The following is a 26,087-nucleotide window of genomic DNA, read 5'->3' on the forward strand; positions in this document are numbered from 1 at the left end:
AAAAAATTGCCTGGCGACGAGATCATGAAGTTGTGAAACTATGACGGAAGATATTTTGCTAGGATTACCGCTAAAATGTATTGTAGTGGTTTGCATGAAGGATAGAACCAAGGGCTACCACTGGCTCACTTTTTGAGTGCAAGAGGCTATAACGGAAAGTTTTTCAATCAGTGGCAGACTTCCTTTCTTGTTGCACTTAAAAATCCATCACGTCATAAACCATTTTGTGAAAAGCCAGCAAGATATAAAAAACAGACTACCTGATCACACCAAAATTTGACTGCATTCATCTGCTCCCTTCTCATATGACTACTAAATGGCTACAGTGACATCATTGCAAATGTGTGTTGTAAATGCAAGTTCTGTCACAGGGCTTGCTCTTGTGTGCCGCATCAAATTGTTTGAAGCAAGTAGGTTAGCTATAAGTATGCAGGCTATAAAAAATCATCACTTGAGGGTTGCAAAGTACATAAGAAAACTGGGCTTTTGCCATCTAATGTTTGTTTGTAAACTCTATGGTCAAAGGAGATGTGGGCTGAACAGTAAGTGTGTAATGAAATGATTATGACTTTATTGTCGAGGCTATTAAAAATATGGAACCATCTGTTTTCAACATGTCAGACTTGTGTTTTCAGCATTGTGGTTGCTTTAATTGTCAATGCCAGGGCATGTTGCAGTCAAAAGTTTGGTTATGTGTGCTGGTCTTCTCATTTGTGTGGGTGGAATAAGTGATGCACCACTTACACAAGTTTTGTGTAGCACTTGAAAGGCACAGGCACAAATGCATGCACATAGAATTGAGTGGTTTTCGTTGTACAAGGTGTTTGCTCTACCAAGGTACTTTTCTGAACTTAGTGCTCATACCTACCAGCATGGGCAGGCTTGCCAATAGGCTGAGTAGGGAGCTGCCTAGTGCGGCAGAATTTCGGGGGTGGCCAATTTGTGGCCGCCACCAAATTAATTGGCTCTTTTTTTATGTCTAGCTCCGAATTTTGCTACTTTGGGAATTCTAGCTCCAGATCTGGCTACTTTTGAAAATTTTAACTCCAAACTTAGCTAATTCTTTATAGCCCTCTCCCCCTTTCCAACCCTCGCTCCCTGTGGTCACTGACCATAGGGAGTGGGAGTTGGGGAAGGGGGGGGGGCAGCACTATGAAAGGCTGCTTAGGGTGGCAAAAGGCTAAGTCTGCCTCTGCCTACCAGGACACCTCACTATCTTGTATAGTGGGGTATGAAAGGGGTGGTTTTAAAAAAATGCACTTGGCTGCATTTCAATCTTCTAGTTTTAGCTTCAACGATGCTTACTGTATCCTAACATTTGCAAATTCCTTGCAGGCATTAGAAGACATTGAAGTAGCTGTGCGTCTGCATCAAAACGAGCTTTCGGTCAAGAATATTCACCCTCTGGATCGGTTCTATGCATCACTACATTGTGAGCTGACAGAATTGGACAAAAATGACAGCGATTATCAGGTGATTTTGACTCGGTAGCAGTTGTCCTGAAGGTGATTTTGACTCAGTAGTAATTGTTCTGAAGATCGTTTGCGCTGGCTAAAGCAAGCAGACTCATTGCGGTTTTTATATGCTGGACATTTTTGGAACATGGGCCGAATCGTTCCTGCGAAAAGTGTGCATTGCACAGGAAAAAAGTTATTATCGAATTGGTCTCTGCCAAAGGGCCTATTTGCAAAAATGAATGATAGTTGGTATAATTAGTTTAATTATGTTTGCTCAATTAACCTTTTAATTGTTAAATCTGAAGAAATGGTTTCTATTACTGTCGAAACCGGTTATAGCAAAGTCAAAGGGAATCGAAAATCACTTCGCTGTATCCGCTATTTCGTTATAACCGACTTCGGTTATAACGAAGTGCAAATGGGAATGGGAAATCGTGGTTGCTTCGCTGTAGCCACTATTTTGCTATAACTGACTTTGTTATAACCGGTATCGACAGTAGAAACTTTCTGGGCATCATCCTAAACCACTAACCCGGCCCATTTGACAAAGATATAAGACGCGTGCAGCATTTTACGGCGTTCCAAAAGAAATCCTAATTTTGAACATGTTTTTGAAGTCAGTTTCCTATCGGAATGCACATCTACGCCAGTGGTTCTGCTTCTCGTGGCCAAAGAGTAAAACCACCGCCTCACCTCCCTCGTACAAGCAGGGAAGTGTGACACTTGCCGGCGAATGAAGTGCTGTGCTGTTTGAAGGAAATATTGCAGAAATAAGCTGATTCTTGGGCTCAGCTTCGTCATGCCAAGAGTGCGTAGCGGCGCAGCTGAGTTGTGTGCTTTGGCCAGGGTGTCGAACCGAAATTTTTATCGGTTCGGTTCCGGTTCGGGTTCACGGCTTTCGGTTCGGTTCCGGTTCAGTTCCGGGGAGCCAAAAATAACGGTTCAAACCGGTTCGAACCGGTTTAAACCGCTAAATTGAGAATATATTTTCCGCGTTGTTTTGGCAATATACACTATTTCCGTTGTGAAACGATTAACTATATAGTTTCTTCGATCGTCCGTGCAATTTACTTTTGTTCTTAGGTACCAAAAATATTAAATTCAGTTATTTAATTTTGACGCAAGAGTAGAAGAAAATCTACTTTAACATACATAACGTCGTGTTCATACGACTCAATATCTATTTGTTTACGAGTAAAATATATTTTGCCTGAATCAAAATGTTTAAGTACAAGAGTAAAGAGTTGAGCTTGTTGGTACGTACCTGTAAATAGATCAGCTTCTAATTTAGAACTATACTGTATTTTCTTGTCCTTTCTTCGTATTAAAGTAAAATTCTAAAGTTCAAGCTGACCTATCTACACGGTATAAAATGTTGTCGCGAAGTGTGGTAGGTCGTCTAAAATACCCGTGATTGGTACAACTTTGTCAGTATTAAAAGTGAAATCGTGTCATTGAACTAAGGAATTAATTACATCACATAAAAATATGAAATGAGCATGCACCTCGTGGCCATATATCATGAAATAAGGTTTACGAAATACACTTCACAATATATATATATATATATATATATATATATATATGATGACGACCCAACTGAGCTAAAAGCAATGAAATTTTCGAAATGTAACAAAGTTTTAGGATAACTCCTTTCAGTCTATCTTTTATAGAAACACCGAGCGGCAATCCAAATGCCTCTTGTTCTAACTAAACATTGTTTACACTCAGCGCCGCACGCATGCGACTAGTCATGGAGCAAGGAGTAATTGCAATTGTTCACTCTAATATATACGCACCTTCGCACTCAGGTCGAATCTGGCCCAAAATAGCGCTTGCCCAAGTGAACATTTTCTTATACAGAATAAGCTGGCATAGCCTGGCTGTTGAGGTTTGTTGAGCTGTTGAGGTATATATGAGCATCACCCTTGCTAATTGATGATTTTAACACGATAGCGTTAACGAGCTTATGACGCAGAAAAACCGATGTCGGTGGCGTGACTGGAAAATCCTGATGGGCCGATAGGTTCATGACGTCAGAGCTACATACCCTAGCGTAAGAATTTCAAACAACCCACAATGCTTATGTGAAACGTGACATCACGCGTGGAATGAGGGTGATTAAAACATGATATGTAATGCGAAATAAAGGTCACCGTATGTTTCAAATGATATCACTTTTGAAAGTAATTCCTTTGCCTTAAAGAAAAAATAAAAATTTTAGGCAGGATTCGAACCCACAACCCTTTCGTTGCGAGTCAGATGCTTTTCACTAGGCCACGCGAGGCACGCTTGCGCGGCAAATGAGAATGCGATGCAAACGAGGCCCGTTGACGCGATCGCGTTCCACTTTTAAAGGTGAAGCTTAAGCGCCCTTCAAAATTCTTTTTTGTTTAGTAAAACGAAGTAGTATTTCACGTTCTACTCGACAAGGCAGCTACTTAATTGGACACTGTCTGACGGTTTGCGTGCGTAATCATCATAGTTCCACCGCGCGCCCCTGCTTACTTTCTTTTCGTCCAGCCCACAGACACATAAAACTAATGTTCACCAGATAAAAAAGGCGATAACAGACTTCTATATGTTTGAGAAGTTATATATGCGAAGAACACATAGTTATTTAAATTAGCTTCAAAATCAGAAATGTATGTAAGGCCGTCCCATATCACTTACAACGTGCCTGTTGACAATAAAAACGCCGGAAAAGATTGGCAGAACCGCTTTCAAATAATTTGGGGGGCATTGCTTTAGAGTGGTCGGCCCTCTATTTATGTTCTCAAAGATTCAATCAGTAATTAAATATATTTCATATTGATAAAAAAATTTTACTTTATAAAGTTCACATAACCGCTTGAGACCGACGCGGAAGGAGGATACTCGAAACTACGCGGGCTGTGGAGTCTACGTAAAAGTGTTTTTCTGTTTGCTGATTGGCAGTGTGAAACATCGGGTTGCAGGGTACGCTAAAAAGGATTCTATGCTCGCATGATGAATTGGAAATCAAATACACGAAATGTTCAAAAAGAGAGAGATAATTAATGTTATGTTTTCCAAATAATCCCTTCCAGAACGCCTTGCAGCGAAAAGAGATGCGTAAAGATGCACGCAATGATATTCATGATTTTACATAAATAGCGCGAAGGACAAACAAAGATTCTTGAAATCTTAGTATATTACATTTCATCAGCTTGCATGAGCTCAAAACTTCCGAAATACTGCCTCGGGAGGCAAATGTTATATTCGGTCTTACCTGCACTTGTTTTGGGCCCTCACTTTACAGCACTATGCTAGAATAGTCATGCGTTCTAACATTTCTCTAGGCTGCCATAACTCATCACGAGACTGCTATAAATACTTCACAAATTTACTATTAGGACATCTATGGCTAGTGTTGCGAACATCATATTTCACCAGAAAGCTATTTAGCATGGTATGCACGTTACGTTATCACACTATAGGCTGGTGGTCATTCTGATTCCTTCTTGCTGAGAAAGTTGAATTCGACGGTGCAAAAGGCACGCTGCAGGAGGTGCAAGCTCAGTGAAAGCGAAGTATTTGAAAGGCTAGTATTATTATTCTTAGTGCATCGTCGTGAGGAACGGCGCCAGCGTCTGGCACGACAAAAACGTGCTTTTTGGCAAGAGCGCTTTTCCAATCAAAGTAGTTTCCGGGGTCACACTTTTTGGTCTGCGCCAAAGATGCAGGGAAGAGGAACCTTTACAACACAGTATGTTTCTAAAACTCCCCCCCCCCCCCCCCCCCCCCTAGGCCCCACACACAGACGCGCTTCTTTATACAGCGGTGCTGTTAAGGGCTAGTCATGCGTTACCGCCATTTATAAATGGTGACGGCAACCAGACAGCCGGCTTGCCAGTTGTTTGGTTGCCACCGTCGCTCATAAATGGCGGCAACCCCTCCAAGCCTTTCCAGTCTGGCTTGCCGACTTCCGGCCGGCCATTACTTCATTCCCACCATAGTACAGCATTTCTGGCCTTCCTTCTTCACCAGAGTGGAAAGGCTGAAAGTATTCCTGAGGAATTGCCTCCTTCGTTTGTGTCTGTTAATTCGACAATTTTATTTGACACTTGTTAACCGCAACCTTTCATTGCTTTTATTTTGCATCCCGTGAAGTTTAAAGGGGTCATGAAACGATATCGGGTATAATGTGCATGACTTTCCCGAGGCGTACTGGTCCCCTGGTCCAAGTGTACTCGCACAGGGCGCCACTGATTCAGAAGCTTCTTTGTCGCGGTGAAATTGCGAGGATTGAACGAGACTATTTCTTTTATTCTTGCCTTCTCAAAGATGGATGTCGTAATTGTGGGACTCCAACCACCCGCCTGTTGACAGTCGAGCGCGACTCATGGATTGGGCAGGAGAACTGTGTGAGCACCGTACATCGGCTCGTAACAATCAATGCCTCGGCGGACACTTGGGTAGTGGCTCGTGTCCAACCTCTGTGGTGATGAGAATAGTCGAACTCTAACAATGCCTGGAGCTCCAGCACGCGTTTTCTTCCTTTAAAACTCCAGCGCGGGGGTACGATTAACGTTGGCGGCATAAGATAGGCACCAGGCCACGTGGCCGCTTCTGGCTCCGAGTTGAGGGGATGAACGATGCTCATATTTTTCAAATTTTTTCGGCGACTACCATTGCCTAAAAAAAAGAGCAAAGCCAAGTTCAATCAGTTATTAACGTTAGGGAGTGATCCTGGGTAGTATTTAGTAATGTATAGAAATATGTTATAGCTCATTTAAACAAAATACAGAGGGGTCGAAACTTGGGCAATAACTTGAGAACGACGCTCGTGTGAGACTTACAGCGACTGCCAACGTTCGGCTGTTCCTCTCACGTCACTAAAATATCTTCCTTTTTTAGGTATTCCTTCCGTACACACGTGTAGTTCTATGTAACGTCATATTAATAGGTCGCATTTAGTCATTTCAAAACTTCTATTCTCAGGGACATCTTTCGGATATACTTCAGCAACAACGAAAAAATGTTTCAATGCCTCAATAATGTAAAATTGGTCTTGCAACATTTTTTTTTTGTACTTTCAATAAATAGTGTTAAGAAATAACCCGTGACGTTGATAGGTTGCGGAAACATCCATTAGTTTTCCCCTAATAACAGATGCAGAAAAAATAAAGGACAGAGACAGCTGTCGATATCTCCTCAACTTGCAATTTGAACAAGCGGCCACGTGATCTGACCCTAATTATATACCGCCAGTGTTCATCACAGTCATGCCCTAGGCTGCAAGGGTTTGCAAAGCAAAAGCTTGGGCTGAGCTTCAGATATTGTTAGTGTTGGGCTATTGATTAACATATCTAATTGACATGAGCCTTTACCTGAATGTTTGGCCATGCTGATTGTCATGAACCCGAGCACTCGACTAGGGGTTATGAAAATCGCTTACGTCACGGTGTCACGTGACTCTCGGTGCGAAATCGTGATGTCATGTTACGTCATGCTGTCAACGAGGTTAATACATCTAGTGACTTCCTCAAATTAAATCGAGTTGACGCAGTGAGTTACGTGACGTCAGAAGGCCACGTGACATTACTTGACAACATGTATTGACACCATGACGTCACGTGACAACTTGACACATGGTTAATCATAGTGCCAACAAAGGTGCCATGAAAACCCACAATTTATCATACGTTGCAATTATGCATATGACGATTCGATCAACAGATAGAAATACAGCCGCCAATTGTTTATTCCCATATGTTCAATTTGTGATACTAGCAAAGAAGAAAAAAATATTACCTTGAACCGTTTTGAACCAATTACCGTTATATATTTTTTTCGGTTCGGTTCCGGTTCAGTTCCAAGATGGCGGCGAAGATTTCGGTTCGGTTCAGTTCCGGTTCGGCTAAAAATAACGGTTATGTTCCGGTTTTCGGTTCGGTTCGGTTCCGGTTCGACACCCTGGCTTTGGCCGTAGGTAGCAGAACCGCTCGTGCAAAGATACAATCCGATAGGAAACCGAAACCTAGGAACGCGTCCAAATTGAGTGTATTTTTCTGAATGCCGTAAAATGCTGCTCACACCTTGTATCTTTCTAAAGTGAGTTGATGTAGTAATTTCTGACGATGCCAAGTAATTTTCTAGCTGAAGTTATACCTTTAAATGTGCGGATTAAAAAGTTGACTCCTGAAAATAATTGAGGAATGTTTGATCATCAGACGTCTCCCCTTGTAGTCTTTGGTATCTGTTGTGTTGACCGTAATTGTTTTTTTCCCATAATGATGGTGCCTTTATTCTTCCCTCTTCTTTATTAGTACCTTCATCATTGCCAACGGTATTAATTATATTCAATAGATGCTTAGGCAGAGACCCATACCACATCCAACTTTGTTTTCTGTACGATGGGTAGTGTTAGCTGGGATGATTTGGCCGGCATACCGTGCAACACAGTGTACCAATGTTTTAACTGCACGACAGTTTACCTCATCGAACACTCATAGTTTTGACGGCAAGGTTGTAGCCATGCGAGAAAAATGGGGAAAATCAGCAATTGCATGTTTAAGACTAACTGTGCTGCACTCTGTACGTGTTAAAGGGATACTTCAACGAAATTTGAAATATTCCCGTCGTGTTCAAAAATAGGTTGAATATGATCCACAATATCCGTAAATGACAATCGCACGTTTGTATTTTAAGCCTGGTGGCTGTATTTTTCGTTATAAACGGCCCACTCTGGCAAGCGCTTGGAGAAGGCCCAGCGGAGACCACGCGACATCCAACGCAATCGTGACGTAGGTCGTCTTAGGACGAGCAAAGCTACGGCGAGGCTGACGTCGAGAGGATGGCCTAGTCGTTCCAGCCACCAAAGCGGCTGCTTTTGTACGAATTTTGAGTGACGGGTTAATCTTCTGTAATCTTGTAGGGGGACAATAGCGACTTCTGCGACACACAAAAGGCATTCTCGGGAAGAGGGGAGTTCCTCCTGCCCCTCTTCTCTCGTCGTGGCCGGAGGCGAGACAACCTCCGTCACTAGCTGTCAAGGTTTCTAGACGGGCATTACAAGCGAGGCGTTAGCGACATCCACCAGATGCTCTTTGCTAATCGTTTAATTCGTTTTAAAATTCCTTTTCGAGACTTTTTTAACAAGATATTGGTATGTACGATGTGATGCTGCTCCTTTGAACACATATAGACCAAAAAAATGAGCGCCGAAATTTCGTTGTAGTATCCCTTTAAAGGGCAACTCCGCCTCATTTTTGTTTCTGAAAAAAACAATACAGTCCTCTTCAGTATCACATAGGAAGACCACAAAACAAATATTACGACGTAGTTCTGTCTAAATGTTTCTTAAACGGTCCGGCAAACTTTGCAACTTGCCAAGTTGCTGAAATCGGCTGACTCGAGCGAGCAAATTGAGGCGCAACCAGCAACGCAATCAAGGCTATGGCGTGGGCGTGGCCAACATTGAGCTAAACGTCAGCACCATCGCCCCCTTTTGCTTGTTTTTACTTCTCCTGGCAAGCGTATTGGGTGATGTCAGCAACGTTTCCTCTCGGCGCTCAGCAATGTTCATGTGATCGGTGTAACGCGCCTGCGCTGCGCGCTTCTTGGGTGCCGTCCGGCCGTCTTGCCATGGTCCCGCTGTTACCGCCGTCTCCCGCATCATGACTGCCATTGTCATCTCACCGTTTGTGATTATTATCTCTTGGAATTTCATCCACACTACGTACACTATGTGCGCAGGCGTCGTCGAATGCCGTAGACACAAAAACGCGGTGAAAAGTGGGGTGCAGACGACACTTGCATCTGGCACACACCTGCCCCAATCCCACCCATCGTTGTGTAGAGAATCACGGGACTTCTCGTTCCCCGTGATAGCCATGTTCTTGGTGGCCTGAGGCCAATGTTGCCGGATGGAGCCGAGTTTCGGTTTCGATTTCTGTTCATGTTTAAAATTAGATTTAAAAATGTATATCCAGTTTTTTGTGAAGCGGATGACGTAGTGTCTTTTACTAGGGCTTTTTAATGTGAAGTCACTCATTATCCCGAAATCTTTAGAATTGAGCGGAGTTGCCCTTTAAAGGGTTCATGAAACGATATCGGGTTGGAATGTTCATGACTTTGCAGAGGCGCACTGGTTCTAGTTTGGCCCTAGTATACTCGCACAGACTGCCACTAATTCAGAAGGTTCTTGGTCGCGGTGAAGTTGCGAGGACAAAAGGGGACCATTTCTTTCAGTCTTCCTTCACAAAACTTGATGACGTAATTGTGGGATTGAAACCACCCGCCTGATGACAGTCGAGCGCGGTTCATGGATTGGACATGAGAACTGCGTGAGCACTCGACTTCGGCACGTAACAATCAGTGCCTCGGCAGACACTCGGGTAGTGGTTTGTGTCAAATCACTGCGGTGATCAAAAACGCCATGGAGCTCAGCAAAAACAAAACAATGCCTGGAGCTTAGCATGCGTTTTTTACTTTGCCAACCCTAGCTCGTGGCTATGATTAACGTTGCATAGGATAAGCACCTGGCCACATGGTCACTTGTTCTGGCTCCGAGTTGAGGGGATGAACGATGCTCATATTTCTCAAATTATTTTGGTGATTGCCATTGCCTAGAAAGAAAAACTAAGGCAAGTTTATTCAGTTATTAATGTTACGGAGTTATTTTAAAGTAGTATTTAGTGAAAGTAGAAAAATCATTTCATAGCCCCTTTAAAGGGGTTAGGTAACACCAAAAATAAAATGAGACAACTATTTGGCTAGGACCCATTGTATGTTCCTGTTATCCTGCTAAATTTGTTTTGAAAACAGCTCGATAGTTTTGTGGAAAAATAGATTAATATGTGGGACCCTTGGATCCGCCCCATTAAAAATACCGTTTTGCGTCGTGGAATGGAACCCCTGTTCGGTGCGGTGGCTGCTGGGCTTCGCGGACAGTCGTTGCACTGAGGCAATCTGGCAGAGGAAGGCCGCATGGGGCTGGAACACGGATGTTGGTAACGTTCGGTGCCGTGACTGGTCTTTCTCTCTGCTGCGTTTTCGGGCCATCTGGAGCCAACGGAAAAAGCGAGTTGAGCTCTCGAGCTCTATGGGTCGACGAATTCAAACAAAGCAGCACGCTCTCTCTGCAAAACACATAACAGAAACAAAATCAAACCGTGTCCCTCCGGTCGCACTGGAGTATGTGTTTTCTTGCCGCTTCACTAACACCGTTTATTTTGCCTCTGATCGCTGCTTCGACACCCCATTTTGACCCATTTTTCATCAGGGTGTTTCCCGCTGTCAGCGGATCAACTTTTCGTTGATTTCTCAATGTCTGTCAGTTCCAGTGGTTGTTGAACTTCACGGTATGACACTATTTGAGGCTCCCTATGAAGTCTAGAGCATTCATCCGAATCTCTTGTGCCTGATGCCCAAGCGTGCCTTTCTTTTTTGTGAGTTGTGTGTTGAAATTAGAAAACGAGACAACCAAAGGGGACATCCTGAAGTAACTTGGTGAGGAAAGCGTCGAACTCGAAGCACGCTGTTCGGCCACTGAAACCACAAAATGAAACGAAAAAAAAAAAAAAGTATATAGTAGGCACATCAGTTTTGCCAGCAGGTAATTGTTTTTTGTTAAAGCATATTCATTCCTATGTTATTAAGAACATAGAACGTCATTTATTTTTAATAATTAATTCTTACCAAGGCATTTTTGGAAAATTGTGCAATGTCTGCACACACACACAAAAAAAGATGTTTGTAAAATTGTACTTTTGCGGTCTACTTTGTGACGCGTACGGATCTTTTTGGAGTTGTGAACAGTCCCCCATCCTTTGGCTGCTCTCGGAGCTAAGCTGAAACGAAGTATAGAAGGAGTAGGCCTAGTATTTTTAGTTGGGTTTCTACTGAAATCTGCTCGATGGTCATTCCCAAACTCCTGAATACTCGTACGGGCAGTATGTACAGTGTGCTCAACTGTTAAATATAACGCGGGAGCGGTGGCTGAGACTGATATCAGAGCTGCCTAGCGATTAAGTCAATGATGCAGCAGAGAATAAGGTGGCTCTTCTTGCAATTGTCGCCACTCCCCGATACAATTATTGCATGACCTCCTCGTTTCTTTCTTTATCACCCATGCTTTAAATGTTTACTCGTTTGTCTTGTTTTTGCCACCTGTTTCTTTTTTCACATTTACCATGCGGGGCTACCATATCTGGGTGATCTTGCACTTTCTCTGATAAAGGCCACCTTCTTTAAACAACAAAAAACAAAATCACAGAGCGCCTTTTTTATCGCCGAGTCATGCATCGATGATTGTTTCGGAACTGGGAGTGTAACTCCAGAAAACAACAGCGGCATAACTGCCACAGTGAGCCGGTAGGTGACGCATGCGCTCTTGCCGGCCACCGCTCCAGTGTTATATTTAACAGTTGAGTACACTGTACCTTTAAATTCACACGTGCAATTCATGGCCCAGCTCGGCTGTGCCCATGTACTGTTTACCGTTCCCCATAAATTGCCCGCCGTCGATAAGCAGCCAAATGTTGTCCAAGACCTGATCAGGGGATTCTGCAACCTAGGGTCACTCCACAATAACTATGGTAATTTTGTTTCCATTCGTAAACGAGACAGAAATATCTTGGTGAGACCTCTTCGAGATGGTATGAGCAGGGCTCCTTCATTCAATTGTATTGACTTAATTAAAACATATAAAGAGCCCAGTTTGGCTTACAGCTAGAGCAATATAGAGTCTGGTTCTTGGCAAACGTTTGGTGGCTGGACTTCAGCCCTTGGGCGAGCATTCTATATGTTGAACTGGGCACTGATGGCATTCTCCTTGGCCGACGTGCAGCTGGTGTCCTGGTACCTGAGCAGCAGCCACGGGGAGACGCACATGCAGTATCGGCTGGAGCTACAGCACCTATTCCGTGTGAACAAGAGCGAGCATGCTGCCCGCTTCGTGAGTCTGGAGCCACGCATGCTCCTTTGGCATGGCTCACGGGCCTCCAACTGGGCGGGCATCCTGAGCGAGGGCCTGCGCATTGCGCCCTCACACGTGCCTTCAAGCGGCTACATGTTCGACAAGGGGGTCTACTTTGCCGATTGCGTGAGCAAAAGCGCAAACTACTGCTGGCCGAATCCGAAGGTCCAAGAAGGAATCCTGGCACTCTGCGAGGTACTAGAACCTTGGCTGCTCTACAAGATACTGTCTTTCCTCTCCGTCTCTACATTCGTGCATGTACATGTGTCTCTGTGTGCGTCGGTGCTTGAATGCGAGTCTATGTACTACCTTAATTACAGTTAGCAAGAACACAGGAGCACTTGGCTCCAAGTACTATCGGAGCGCTCTGGTGGCCCGACGCGCAACTGCAGCGCATGCGCATTACGCGTACGGCAAGGATATATGTATCTTCATCGCATCATCGGAACGATCATGAGTTGTCTGCTTCGAATCGTCTGGTATGCGCGTGGTGCCGGTGCTAGCGAAAAGATCAGTATATTCAGAGGGCGATGAACTGAGGTAAAATAAAAGCCTCCAGCAGTGTGAGCCTCTGCCAGCCCTTGCTTAGTTGCCATATGTGTTAAAGCAAAAAGGCAATTTCTTTTTTTTTTTAGTTCTCTCTAGTGTCAATCAGCACCAGCATCGTCGAATCTGAATCCCAGGCCGTTTAGTGCCGGCTCGACCTGTTGCCACAAGATCAGGGGCGGATCCAGAACTCCGTTTTTTTTGGGGGGGGGGGGGGGGGGGGGGGAGAATTTTTAAGGATACTATTCTCCCATTCTTTCTTGTGCAAGGGGGGTCCACCCATGTCAAATTGCCCTCCGAGAAGGGGGGAGGGAGCGGGGTCGACTTTGTTAGGGGGGGTGCGGGGCAACCGCCCCCCTCGCCCCTCCCCTTGGATCCGCCACTGCACAAGATGCAGTGTTGGCCGAAGCCTCTGCATTATTGACGTGGCTTAAACTTCGATAGATGCTTTTCTGACTCGTGGCCATTTGCTTTTCTAACTTGTGGTAATTTGCTTTTATAACCCATGGCCCATTGCTTTAACCGGTGGCCAATTGCTTTTGTAACCCGTGTTCTATTGCTTTTCTAACCTGCGGCCCTTTGACCTTTGAAACCTGAATGTGTGTTTGGGGCTGCGGAGAACAGATGTCCCCATTATTTGCACATAGCGCAACATAACGACTTGCTGCAGGCGATTGTCGTAATGATAAGGCTCTGCAAGGAGTGCCGGTTAAGAAGAATGTAAACTTAAGCTTTTAAGTAAAAAAAAAGGGTAAAAAGAATTGCAATAAAATAAATTGAGTGCATTGATGTTAATATTTTTAGAAAACATAATAAGCTAGGTCATAATGATAAACCAATATGGAAAGGAAAAACTTTCAGCCTTTCCACTCTTGTGAAGAAGGAAGAGCACTTGAGCTGTAGCCTCTGTTCTCGGCGGTGGCTTTCCCAGCAAGCGATTTGCTCTTCTTTCTCAAGGGAATCTGAAGCGCTCGACGCAGTGGAACTTTAGGCGATAGCGGCGTCGTGGCGGTTGCTGAACCATTCGCGCTGTTGCGCACCTCGCCACTCGTTCCGCTCCCGCTCTTCCTCCGAAGAAAGGTTGCTGGTTGCCGCTGTCGCTCATAGATGGCGGTAGCTCTCCAGAGTTTGGTGTCATCATTTTTTGCTGGTGGACACGATCCTGGGGAAACTAGCCCTTAACAGCTCCGCTGTGAAAAGAAATCAATGAAGAACTGCTGCCTGTGCAGTTAAACCAAATGAATGAATCTATCAAAACAAGCTCAATAACGAGTTATTTCCTCGTTTAATTCGATAATAGCTGCCATCCTTGATGGCAGTGACTCATAGGCTAGACACAAAATTTGTGTCTGCCTTGAAGCGTTCCCATTTTGTGAGAACGGTGGCCCATAGTTGGTCATCTGTGGCCGAATAAATTGGCATCCGCACCATGGCCACTGTTATCCGGCCCCACACATTCTCAATTATGTTCATGTCTGCTCCCTTTGGAACCCAGCTCCTCTATTCCACATTGCTGCAAGTGGTTCTTCACCACATGTGCAGTGTGCATGGCCGCAAGATCCTGTTGAAACAAGAAATTGTGGTCAGTAAAAAGACCACTGTGGGCGAAAGGTATCAGGACAGTATCCGCGACGTCACAGTAGCGGGCGGACGTCAGCCTTCCAACGATGCAATGCAACAAACCGAGATTGCGCTATGGAGACTGTGCCTCAAATGCTGACGCATGTCCTTCTGAGCGGCGCGCTGGACGTAGGCCGGATCTTTACTGCAGGGGAAGACCGACTTTAGTTGTGAAATGCACACTGTCACACTAACTCTAGCAGTGCACACAGACGGGGAACAGAAAAAAGGAGCAATGAAAAAAGAATATCAAAGCTAGGTGGATGAGGACGCAGTATTATAGAAAAAAAAAATGTTGATAGGAGTGATTGGTGAAAGATTCATTGCAAGCAGCACCGCATAAACTTGAAGAGTTGAGAAATTAAATTGTTTTGCCGAACGGAAACGAGTGCGTAGCGAGACTGAAACTAACAAGACAAAGTTCTGGAGCGAGAACAAGTTGCTGGATGTATAACAGAGGGCGTATTGAAGAAAGTCTTGCCGTGCGCCGCGAACTCGCCACAGATGCACGCATTGGTCCTGCCTCGTGGTAAACGTCCATTCGTCTGAAAAAACGACCCGGCCCCAGTCATCCGCCTTCCTGCGGCGTGCTTAGTTCCAAAGCAGAGCCTCGCGTCTTTGTTTAACGCTGTAAGTAAAGGCTTCTGCGCTGCCATGACGCTAATCAGTCCGGCGTTCTTCAACCTGCGATGAACTTTGGTGTCTGAGGCGTCCAATCCCAGGTGCTCACGAATTTCTCGTGCCGAAAGAAAGGGATCATTTACGGCAGTGGCTACAATGCAGTGATCCTTGTCCTCGGTCGTCATTTTTGGGGGAGGTCCTCGAGGTGCATCATAAATCTTGCCTTCATCGTGCTTGCACGATGCGATTAACCGCCTTAAGAGGCCTATTTACAAGAGCCCCAATGGCCCCCTGTAGAACTGCCCATTTTGGGCGAGCTCGACGATCTTCCGCCTGTCCGCTTCTGGAACTCTGGCCATGACGAGGTGGCTACAATAGTTCTGACAGCCGTGCAAGGGCACACACATTTATCAAGTGCATCGGATGCTGGGAAAGAACCACTGTTCGTTGATTCTTACAGAATGAAGTATAAAGAACAAGATATGTATAAGCCCATTTGTCAAACAAAATTCACATCTGCATTGTATCAGTTTGGCTGACAATTCTGTCTACATGCGGTTTCTTCCATGCGACAAGCCGCGCGTAGCAAACGACACGGCTGTAGCAGACGACACACGATAGCTCTGATGGCACGATGAGAATATATCTGCGCCGTACGTGTAATGCGCATGCGCTGCAGTTGTGCGCCTGGCCGCCAGAGCACACTGATAGTGCCTGGAGCCATGCGGTCCTGTGTTCCCGCTAACTGTGATTAAGGAAGTATGCATGTTTCGGTAGTCTCGTCGGATCTGGAAACTTGCACAACTTTCTCTGAAAAAGGAAAATGAGAGAAGTCCACAAACAATTGGGAGACGCCATGGAAGCCGCTGTGACCAGACTAAAAAATGCCACCTCCACCACAAAAGGCATTAGAGGCTGTTATCAAAGCCTGAAAAGAGCCAAACATGCTTGAACATGCATACATGTGTACAACAATAGACCAATCTCACTAAGTGTTCTGCACATGCACGCCGCCGCCATAACTTTAGTCCTTGGGAGGCAGGCAGCAGTGCACGAGATAGCTTGCACCGTCTCGTGCTCTGCTCGCGCAGACGTGCAGCGAGATTCAAAAGTGTGCAGAAAGTCTAAAGTTCCCTCTATGCATGGCGGCGGTGGTGTAATAAAACTAGTTGGTTAGGTCTGTATTATTTTTATACGCATTTCAAGCACTGCCCATATTTTGGCAGTGCGTGACTCTGCTCCATCTTCATGAAACTTGCACAAACTTTTTTTTTTTTTTTTCAACATTGAGGTGTAGTTGTTGCTATGAGTGGTGCATATGTGATACCCTGTGGTCTGGGTGATATGAATCTACTAGTGTTTAAAAAGATTAACATACCACAAGATCCTAGATAAACATCCACCCACGCTGAAGAGACAAACTTTAAAGGTATCATATGAGCAATCTCTGGGAAAAGATTGCACAATTTTGTACGAAAATGAGCGATGAACACGCTGGCACTGTCTACAAACTCACGATACAGGAAACCATATCACACACACAGCAAACTCATCCCACGGCGCTGCTTCTTGATTTAGAAATATTATTGCATGCAATTTTATCATTTTCCATCCATGCAAAAAAAAGATTTCGCAATCTCTAACAAGTCACTTTACAGTTGGCAGTGCAGCGGTTGATACTTGTGTCAGCAGTTTGCATGCGTGCCAAGGATCCCTAACAGCTGTTAAAAAAATTGGTACTGCGTTTCTGCTATGCTTTGCTGCAGACTACGTCGAAAGTTGATGAACTAGCCTTCTTCTATGGAGACCATATTCCGCTGATTACATTTAGACGAACCTCATTCCCTCGCTCAACCCTTGGTCGTACTAGAACAAGCCCACCTTTCTTCTCTGTCCATAGCCAAATGCCATTCTCTCTGTTGCGGCGTCTCATTGGCACGATGAACATGCAGAGCCTCAGTAGGCTGCCGCTTCTGTTCACAGTTCGGCGATGTCCTCTTTGGTCTGCTTGTTTCTCTTGCGCGAGGCATTCTGAAGATGACCGGAGCATTTCTATCATAGACCCCTTCCAAACCGTAGAAGCTGGCAGACACGCACAAATGGCTGCACGAGCCCTCTTGCAACGGGAGCAAAAGTCAAAGCTACCTGCTTGCGGTACTCACATGTTTTGTGTGGTCGGTTGGCAAAAGGAATGTTGTCACATTTAATAACCATCGCTTCACAAGTCTCCCCCCTGGTGCAGTGGTTCGTCCCTCACAACCTTGGTGTCCTGGTTCGGGGACATTCGGAATTTTGTTCTGTCTTCTCAATTTATCCACTTGCCACTCTCCCACACATCTGCATTCGTTTTGTGCCCGGTCGGAATTTTCTTGGGGTGGGGGGGCTACGGGCGGGGGGGAATCACTTTTTTATGGCTTTCTTTCTCGCAGCTCTAAACTCACTTTTCCATCCGGAGAATTCTTTCTGTGCGGGTATGCCATTAGTGCAAATTGTTGCTAGGCAAGAAATATTTGCGCTACATTTACGCCGCAATACGCATCTTAGTTGGAGGTCGCAACATGTTCTAAGCCCCGCCCACAGATAAGTGACCCTAGTGCCGCTTCAGAGTAATGACACTTGCCCATATTGTGGCTCAAAATCGTGGTTGCCAGTTATCTAAAGGTTTATCTGAAATCACAGGAAACACTTTTCCGTCTTTTATAAATTTTTAGACAGTTCGCTACAGATAAAAGCAATATTACATGAGCTTCCTAACACCGAATCTAATTCTGAGGATGTCACATTTTTGAGTCATGACGATCTGCGGTTGCGTCTGCTCTCCACAAGCAACGAAATGGCAGCACCCACAACAATGTCGGGGAACGGAGTGCCGATAGCCGAGCATGCTCGTGAGCCACGCGTTTCGCTGTTGCAATGTTTGGTGCGTGTAGTCTGGTGTCTGATATTGCCTGCTACTTGTGTGAGCAGACATGCGGCAGCCTCCAGCATTGTCTCTTATTCCACCTCCGTCCATCAAAGTCCGCAACACTGGCAAGACGCGACCATGGAAGTGGTGTTCTATTGTTCCATCATGCACAATCCACCATTCAATATGGGCATCTGTCGACGGGCAGTGAAAAGCGACCAAAAAGACTAAAATAAATCGACAAAATAAATATGCAGTTTTAGCTTTTCTGTTCTTCTTGTTTTCGAGCATGGTGTCCACAAGGGAGGTGGGTGGGTGCTGTAACGCACAATTAAAATGCAACCTAAAACTTTTCACACTAGCAAGCCACGTGCACTACTCGAAACTCGAGCTAGGGGTCTCCTGAAGCAAAATGACAGAAACCGGAAACATGCCTGAACAAATCTGATGCGAGGCGAACTCCCGATTGCTTCCAGCCAAATGGCTCGCAAATTCTTACCTGCGTAGGTTATCTCTCGGTATTGAAACCATGGTTGCAATCATGATGGTTGCATGATTCCGGGTAGTGGGGCCGATTCCATGGGAACCGACACCTTTATTCGGCCTTAAAATGCGCAGATGAACAAATCGATGCAAAATAGTCGACGTGAGACGCTATACTCCGTCTCACTAAAACTGTGCAGTGGACGCAAAGGAAGCACTGGGTGGAGGGAGAGGGGAAAAGCACTAGGAGGTCTGGAGAGAAGAGAAACCTCTTCCCTGCAACATTCCGAATGCTCGCCCTTTCTCCCTACACCCGCCGTTCCCTCCTATCCCTCCCGGCCTTCCTAGTGCTTGCTCTTTCTCCCCTCGGTCAGCGCTGCCTTTGCGTCCACCGCATGCTTTTAGTGAGACAGAGCATAGGCTTACGCCAGTCCTACTACGAAACCAATCATCTGCACAGCACTTCCGAAGGCGTGTTCTTGCGACAGTTGTTTGCTGCAAACTACGTCAGTTGAGATCTTCCCCTGAACATCTCTGTGAATGCGGAATAACTAGACGAGCTCAACGAGTTACGCAATGTACGAAACTGCTCTGCGCGAATGCCGGCAGCCATGTTTGTTATCGTTTAAAACCGAGGCTGAAAAGGCAATGTTGTGATATTTTTGGAAACAATGATGACTATCTATATTGTGTTTAAATTGCATCTGCCAGTGTTACGCTGCCAGACGTCGAAAAATGTTTTTGTGAAGCATGTCTCATTTAAGCCCTTCAAACAATTTTTTTTTTTTCATTTTAGTGTTTTTTTAAAAAGTCTGCTATCAATAGTTAACTTTGAGGTTGGCATTGCGAGCACGCAAGGTCTTACTGCAAGATGCTAGAATTTTGGAAAAGAGAGAGAGAGTGACTGGAGCAAGCATTTATGTAGTTACAGGCTCATAGAAGTGGCTTCAGAATTTCTTTTATTCATTGGTGTCACCAGTGCTCTGTTACCTTTCTTCCCTTTTTTCAACAGGTTTCCTTAGGGAACATGAAGAAACTGGTGAATGCCGATACCAACGTGATAAAACGGATTCATGGCTACAACAGTGTGATGGGTCAGGGCCGCAACATCCCAGACGAAAAGGACAATGTGATCTTGTGAGTACTCCGTTTTTAGACGGTGCTGCATATACAGCGCATTTGCAAATTCGAGGTTGGCTGCTTGTGACACTTTTTGTTTTTGACGTTAATACCCTGTAAAGGGGTAGTCACATAAGGAAGAAATCCCGGGGATTTCTCCCGGGGATTTCTCCCCGGCACGCGCGCATCACAAGATAAAAACGCGAGGCCTTTGCACATCGCAAAGCCTGACGTTTTTGTCGTGGGATGCGCGTGAATACCCCTTAAAGGACATTAACAACAACGGTGTTTTGGGTGAACTGATTACAAGAGCTTGGGTGCCCCCCAAAAAGACAACAGGGGACTCAAGCGCAGCGATTGCACGTGTTGCTGGCTTGTAGAATGGGGTTTTCAAAATGAAGCGCAGCATGCTCGTTTCTTGCTTGCAGTGCCAATGTGACAGCAAGCAAAATCTTTTAAAGTGAAAATCATAAAAAATTTAAAGCAGTTTCGTTTAACCCCTTTGCTTGCAAAGACGGCAATCTACCGGCTGCCGTGGTGAAGGCCAAAAAGGCAGCAACCTGCATTGAAACGTTTATTTTCCAATTGTGCGAAGAGGTCGCAAACTTTTGAATACACCATTTGTGTTTTGGTTAGTACTTTCGCATTAAATAGTACCTGGTCTTTTCAATTTTTATGCACATTTAGGGGTGAAAAAAAATAAAAAATAAAAGAAGTTTGTGGTTTTTTTTTTTTTTTTAACAAGAACATGGCATCCCAGAAGAGTAGAAGACTGCAGTGGGTGAAATCGTTGATCTTTGTGTTTGTCAGCAATGAAGATGAGGATTGAAAATTAAAAAAATTTATAATGAATGTCAGCGGCAGCGAGTATTGAAAGCACGAAGAAGATGAAGTGTTGAACTAAGAAACTGCGACCGATTCTGCACCATCGACTTTGAATGCTCCAGGGGGAACGGTGGCCGAGTGGGCTAGCGCACGCCAGCTCAGAGCACGTGGAGCGAAAGCTCACGCTGCAGAACCCAGGGATCCTGGGTTCAATCCCCACCCCTGCCTGTTTCGATCTGGATGAGCATCGTTCCGGCATGCGGTCTTGTATCGCTATTGCGTGGTGCACGTTAAAGACCCCAGGCTAGCGGTTGTACCGCACTGGCTAAATTGCTCATCTACAGCTGACGCACCAGACACCCACTGAGGCAGACTAACTTTCAGCTGTATAGACATACACTCAACAATTTGCTTTTCAATGCTCCATGGCAGTTTGATTTTCCAGTATATGCCAAATGATACACAATGGTCTCTGTGGTGGATATAACTGTTTACGACAGCGATATACCCTGCGGAAAGCACACTGTTGGGAACGCTAGCCAGTTACAAAGGTAAGAAATGTAACCTTGTCAAGGGCCATCCGGAAAGACTGCCCTTGAAAGGGCGATCTTTCTGGAACATAGACAAGGCATAAATATGACTGGGTGCCCCACCAATGCTGCTGAATGGTCGCATTTTTCTTGGGAAAATCGCCAACAATATGAAGCAGTATCCGCCAAGGCAGCACCACGTCAGCAAAGCGAATGGTCCAAGGAGCAAGAGCAGTGTGAGGAATCTTGTGGATTCTAACATGTCTCTGTACTCTGTAGTTAAAAGTTTTACCTGTCAACCTCTGGAAGTGTAAGCCCCTGTGCAGCATTAATTTAAGACAAAAATTATCCTCCGATAACACATGCTTAAAAAAATAAGAAGCTTCTTAGGCTTCATGGGTGGGACTAGAGTCACTGGATGTTGCCAGAGCATCGCATTCGATAGCGTCCGCTGTGACTGTTCTATTTTAGCTTTCATCAGTCATTTTGGTGCCGACACAGATACAGTGGAAAGGGTTTCACGGGTGCCAATCCCTGTCTCCCAAGCAAACACACCGCGAATTATCACCAAAGTTGGGACGCATCCAAGTCGGGACGTACTACCTGAAATCACTGGTGAGACATGGTTATATAAAAACTATATTGTGCCGCAAAACCTCCTACACTAAAATTTTATGAAAACTTCACGCTCCTGCGTTTCTGTACTAATCTCCAATAAAAGTTCCCACAACAAGGGCTTTTTCAGTTTGTTTTTACACAAAAACATGCTTTCTAAACGCTGACATTGACGAGAAACACTTTCAGAACTTTTCAGGGTTAAGAGTCGGTCGGAAATTCTGATGCCACCGTTCACAGTGAATATCAATGTTTACCTCAGTAAAAAAAAAAAGAAAAAGAATTGGTGCCATTGAGCCTGGAAGTTTTATGGTACTCTGAGAACACTCAGTGACTCTAGGTGGCATCATTCTGATAGAAATGGGGCATGGACTACTGTGCAATCCAGGGCGGTGAGATGGCGGAAGCGGAAGGGTTAACACTTCTTGTTGCTTACTGTACAAATAATGGGTACAGTAAAACCAAATCAACCTGTTGTTTTTGCAAATTGTTTGGTAAAAATAGAGCAGATGCTGCTTTTTTTTTTTTTGGCTTTTGATAACTTTGGCTCGTTTGGCCATCCCAGCTCTGAGAGCAGCCAGATTCACGTTCACGGGGAATCTCGGCGGTTCTGACAGCGACGAAAGCTCACTTTAAGGCGAACTCGAATACCTCTACTATTTTTCAAAAATATTGTGTGCACTCAACCTAACCCTAAAACGCAAAGCACGACTTGGGTTCTGCGCATGCGCAGTGCTATGACCCAAGCTGCTCGGTTGACCCAAAGCGTTGCAGTCCGCTGTTCTAAAACTTTATTATGTGTGCTGGGGGAGGGAGAAACTGGAGTCTGTGTTTCCAACAGCTCCAAACAATTAAATTTTGTCCATGCACATTTACAGTTTTGGTCCATCTTAGTGTAATCCCTGCATGGTGAACTAGCACAATAGGATATTTCTGCAGCATCGTAATTGTCGAAATTAAGCTTCTTGCTTTGCTTTCCAAAACATTGATGATTTCTTTTTCTCTTACAGGCCAGATGGTGTGGTGGTTCCATGTGGGAAGCTGGTGAAGAGTGCACTAGTTCACAGCGCAAACCTCCATTATAATGAGTACATTGTTTACAACACAAACCAGATAAAAATAAGGTATCTAGTAAAGGTTAGGTTTGGAAAGCGGTAGGATTGCACTTTGAATGAAGTACTTCTCCAGCATTCCAAGTCATATTTTCATCATGAGTGCAGATGATGTCTGTAACACCATTCATTGTGACTTAATTTTAAGAAAAAGTTTAGCCCATCATTTATGTTCTAAGGTCAAGTCTAAAACCAAAGTGCCCTCGTGTAGTGCTGTGCATATCTTTTAGTTATCATAGGTTTTAATAAAGCATTGGGAGCAATGGAAGAACTTTTTTTTATGCCATACGCTTTGACCATGACTTTTTAGCAATTCTGGAGTTTGATGAAGTGTCCAGAGCACTGTAAGGACCCTTCTTATGCATGTTCCTTACACCTGTGAAAACTGCCATGTACAGGCCCTTTGTTAAATATTATGTTGCAGAAATAGGTTTCAATGCTGAAGTGGTTCATATGAATACTCCAGTGATTTCTTTTAAAGTCTGGCACCCGAATAAAGGTTAGACACAATTCAATCTCTTGTGTTGAAGTGCTAGGTTTAGGTGCATTTGAAAAATATGGTTGATGGATAGTGTCTTAATACTGGAGTGACCATTATAGCTATAAAAATGGGGTTAGACCGCACTTCGTGAAAATGTTTGAATGCCAATAAGGGGTTAACATACCACTACTGGTGACTCTTGGGAGTGGAGTTCAATTTATGATGTTCATGGCACAAAATTTAGTCAAGTGAAAGTATTAAAAAATGCATGACACTTCTTCCTAGCCAGTCCAATTAGCATATTTTTTTTAGGATGTGATGTATGGATCAGGGATCACATCGGGCCGGAATTTTAAGGCCCAACTAGACCCGGCCTGATAAAGTCCTGACCCAAACCTGGCCCAAGACCGACTATGGTTTGTAAACGTCGGGCCGCGACCGGCCGGAACGTGTTGTGTCACTGGCTCCTAGAATTTTCCGAGCCAGAAGTATATCGGCAAAAATAACTAGTACAAAAAATAAAAAGGCAAGGAAGCACTTGTTGGAGATTCGTTGTGAACCTGATGAGAAAGGGGAAGTTGTTTCTTTCATTGCATTTAGTAACAGCGTGCATAGATCTAAAAGAAAGGTTAAAAGTTTGACAATTTTCAGTCTGGCCGATGTTAAGAACAACATGCAACAAATTGGCACCAAGTGGCGTCTAGGTGTCTCCACTGTATACAAGAAATTTAGCCGGTGCACTACCACTGCTAGCCTAGGTGCTTTGGCCACGACGACATGGAAACGCTTCTCATGCTCTGCCAATAGTTTTTTTTAGATGTAAGCTCTACCTTTGATTCATATAGTAGGACAATTTAGAGCAAATTTAACAAAGTTTTGTTTAAATTTATATTTGCTAGCAAAAATGTAAAAGCCATATTGTATTTGGAAACCCTGTCTATAATCATTGCGTGGATATCTGAAGACTGGATTCACTTACCAAATTTCGCCACTTTTGGCAAATACAAGAGAGATTAACAATGCAGCAACTTATTTTTGTTTTTGGAAAAATAAAATTTGTAAATAGAGAAGTTTTATTAAACGACACTCGCGACGCACTATTGGTGCCTTTATTTTCAGTGTTGTAGCTTGCACTAGTTTTCCGTGATTTTGCACAATCAAAGATATGAGGGATTACTGCAGTTCCCAAAGTCAATTTTTTAGATATACAGGTTTGGGCCGTCGGGCCCAGACACATCGATCCCAGCCCAACCGGAGCCCGATGGAGCTGAAAAAAATAAATGGGCCCGAACTTGATGGGACAGCTGAGTTGGGTTTTCAGGGTTGCCCAAGCTTGCACAGATCTCTAGTGTGGATTCCTGGTAGAGTGCTTGTACACGGAGCGTTAGCTGTGTACGCCAGCGCTCTAGTAGTACAAACATCTCTATACTTCATTTCAGCTTAAGTCCAGACGCAGCTGATGTTACAAGCGCGAGCATGTGGCCCTGAACAGCGCTTGCACTGCACAAGCATGTGTGCTTGGCAGGGATGCTGAAAGCCCGAAGCTCGCGCTTGTAGCATCGGCTGCGTTTGGACTTAAGCTGAAACGAAGTATAGGGTGGGGGTTGTGAAACCTTCAAGCATTCAAATGGCTCTAGTCATTGCAGCTTCCCCGATTAAATGGGGGTTTGTGTGCAGCAAAATATTTCATATGAGGTTGCATTTGGTGGCCTGCTCCGAGCACCAGAAATGACATATTGCCAACAGGTATAGCCTATAGGGCATTTCCACCGACGTAATTTCGTCCACCATTTGGTTGCTATGAGCTGTTGTGTGAAAACACCCTATAGTAGAAAAATTTGCATGCCTGTAGTAGCACAAAGAGCTCATCTTTTTTTAGTGCAAGGGGCTTTTGACCATCAGTGTGCTTACAGTTCACATACCTACTAACTTAAAAAAAGAAAAAAAGCACGATTAAAAGTTAGAGAAATCGAAAGGTTTTAATTTTTATTGTCAACAAGTTGCACATTCATTAGTATGCACACATTGTCCGAGAGCTCGTCAAAACGTGGAACGACGGTATATCGTAATTCTGAACGCACTTGGTACTAAACCACGTAGCGACGGAAAGACGTCAAGCACCGAGTAAAGGCTGAGTTCTCAATGGTCCGGTAATGATGGCGGCACCATCGGCGGAATGAACTGAGCCCGCAGCTCAGCATTCAGCCTCGCCACATCGGGGTGTTCTCTTTCGAGCTGCCTGATGAGTTGGGCGAATTGCAGAACACCTAAACCCAAGATGATGTGTTCGCGTTAAGCACGAGTGAAGACAACGAGCGCATGCTAGACGCATTCCAAGAGACTCCCTTCTTTCCGCTTACCTTCACCGTCGGGCGTGAAGCCGTAGTTCTCGATTACTTCCATTTTGATTTGCGTGAGAAGGGGGAAAACAACCTGCATGTGTTTGAGCATGTCGTTCCCTGCCACATCTTTAGCGTTTTGAACTCTGGCGTAGTTCTCGGGGTGTTCGAACGCGGCCAAAATGTCTTCTAAGGCGCCTGAAAGTCAGCAAAGGTCGAATTGAGTTGATACGTGTGGGAATTGAGTACAATGGATCGCATCATTTACCCTTTGCCTTTTCCGAGTTGAAGTTTTCTTTAAAGCAAATTGAGGCTGACATGACAGGACCTCACAATACCCTGCTGACACTGCGGTGGCTGCGGTCTTCCTCACTCACTGCCGCGGAAACTACCTCGTTGCGCGGAAACGGTCAATGTTACCGAATGGATAAATGCACAATAATTTTGGTGCATTCTTTTTTGTTATAGGGGGCAGCTTGCGCCACCTACCAG

The 26,087-nt window shown here is 44.6% G+C and overlaps 2 protein-coding genes across 5 annotated transcripts in view; one reads left to right on the plus strand and one right to left on the minus strand.

Moving 5' to 3' along the window:
* The window catches only part of LOC8026885 (poly [ADP-ribose] polymerase 2), a 30,676-nt gene extending 7,386 nt beyond the window's left edge, over window positions 1-23,290 (plus strand). Inside the window, exons 9-13 of one of the 4 annotated variants that reach the window (XM_042287320.1) lie at window positions 1,336-1,473; window positions 12,271-12,594; window positions 19,587-19,711; window positions 21,548-21,663; window positions 22,674-22,832. In XM_042287320.1, coding sequence (XP_042143254.1) covers window positions 1,336-1,473; window positions 12,271-12,594; window positions 19,587-19,711; window positions 21,548-21,663; window positions 22,674-22,711 — 741 coding nt within the window. In that variant the 3' untranslated portion in view covers window positions 22,712-22,832. Of the gene's footprint in view, window positions 1-1,335; window positions 1,474-12,270; window positions 12,595-19,586; window positions 19,712-20,438; window positions 20,635-21,519; window positions 21,664-22,673 lie in introns of those variants that run through there. The other 3 variants (XM_029980196.3, XM_029980195.4, XM_029980197.4) reach the window with 3 other exon arrangements.
* A 1,926-nt stretch (window positions 23,291-25,216) lies between these two features.
* Window positions 25,217-25,997, minus strand: LOC8026906 (protein C10). Its single transcript, XM_002406612.5, has 3 exons — window positions 25,864-25,997; window positions 25,617-25,793; window positions 25,217-25,523 (listed from the first exon to the last, which is right to left on the minus strand). The coding sequence occupies exons 1-3, from the start codon at window positions 25,913-25,915 to the stop codon at window positions 25,396-25,398; spliced, it is 357 nt and encodes a 118-aa protein (XP_002406656.1). The 5' UTR covers window positions 25,916-25,997; the 3' UTR covers window positions 25,217-25,395.
* Window positions 25,998-26,087: the final 90 nt, after the last annotated feature.

Source organism: Ixodes scapularis, unplaced genomic scaffold, assembly GCF_016920785.2.
Source record: "Ixodes scapularis isolate PalLabHiFi unplaced genomic scaffold, ASM1692078v2 PGA_scaffold9__187_contigs__length_104089568, whole genome shotgun sequence".
NCBI classification, from domain to species: Eukaryota; Metazoa; Arthropoda; class Arachnida; order Ixodida; family Ixodidae; genus Ixodes; species Ixodes scapularis.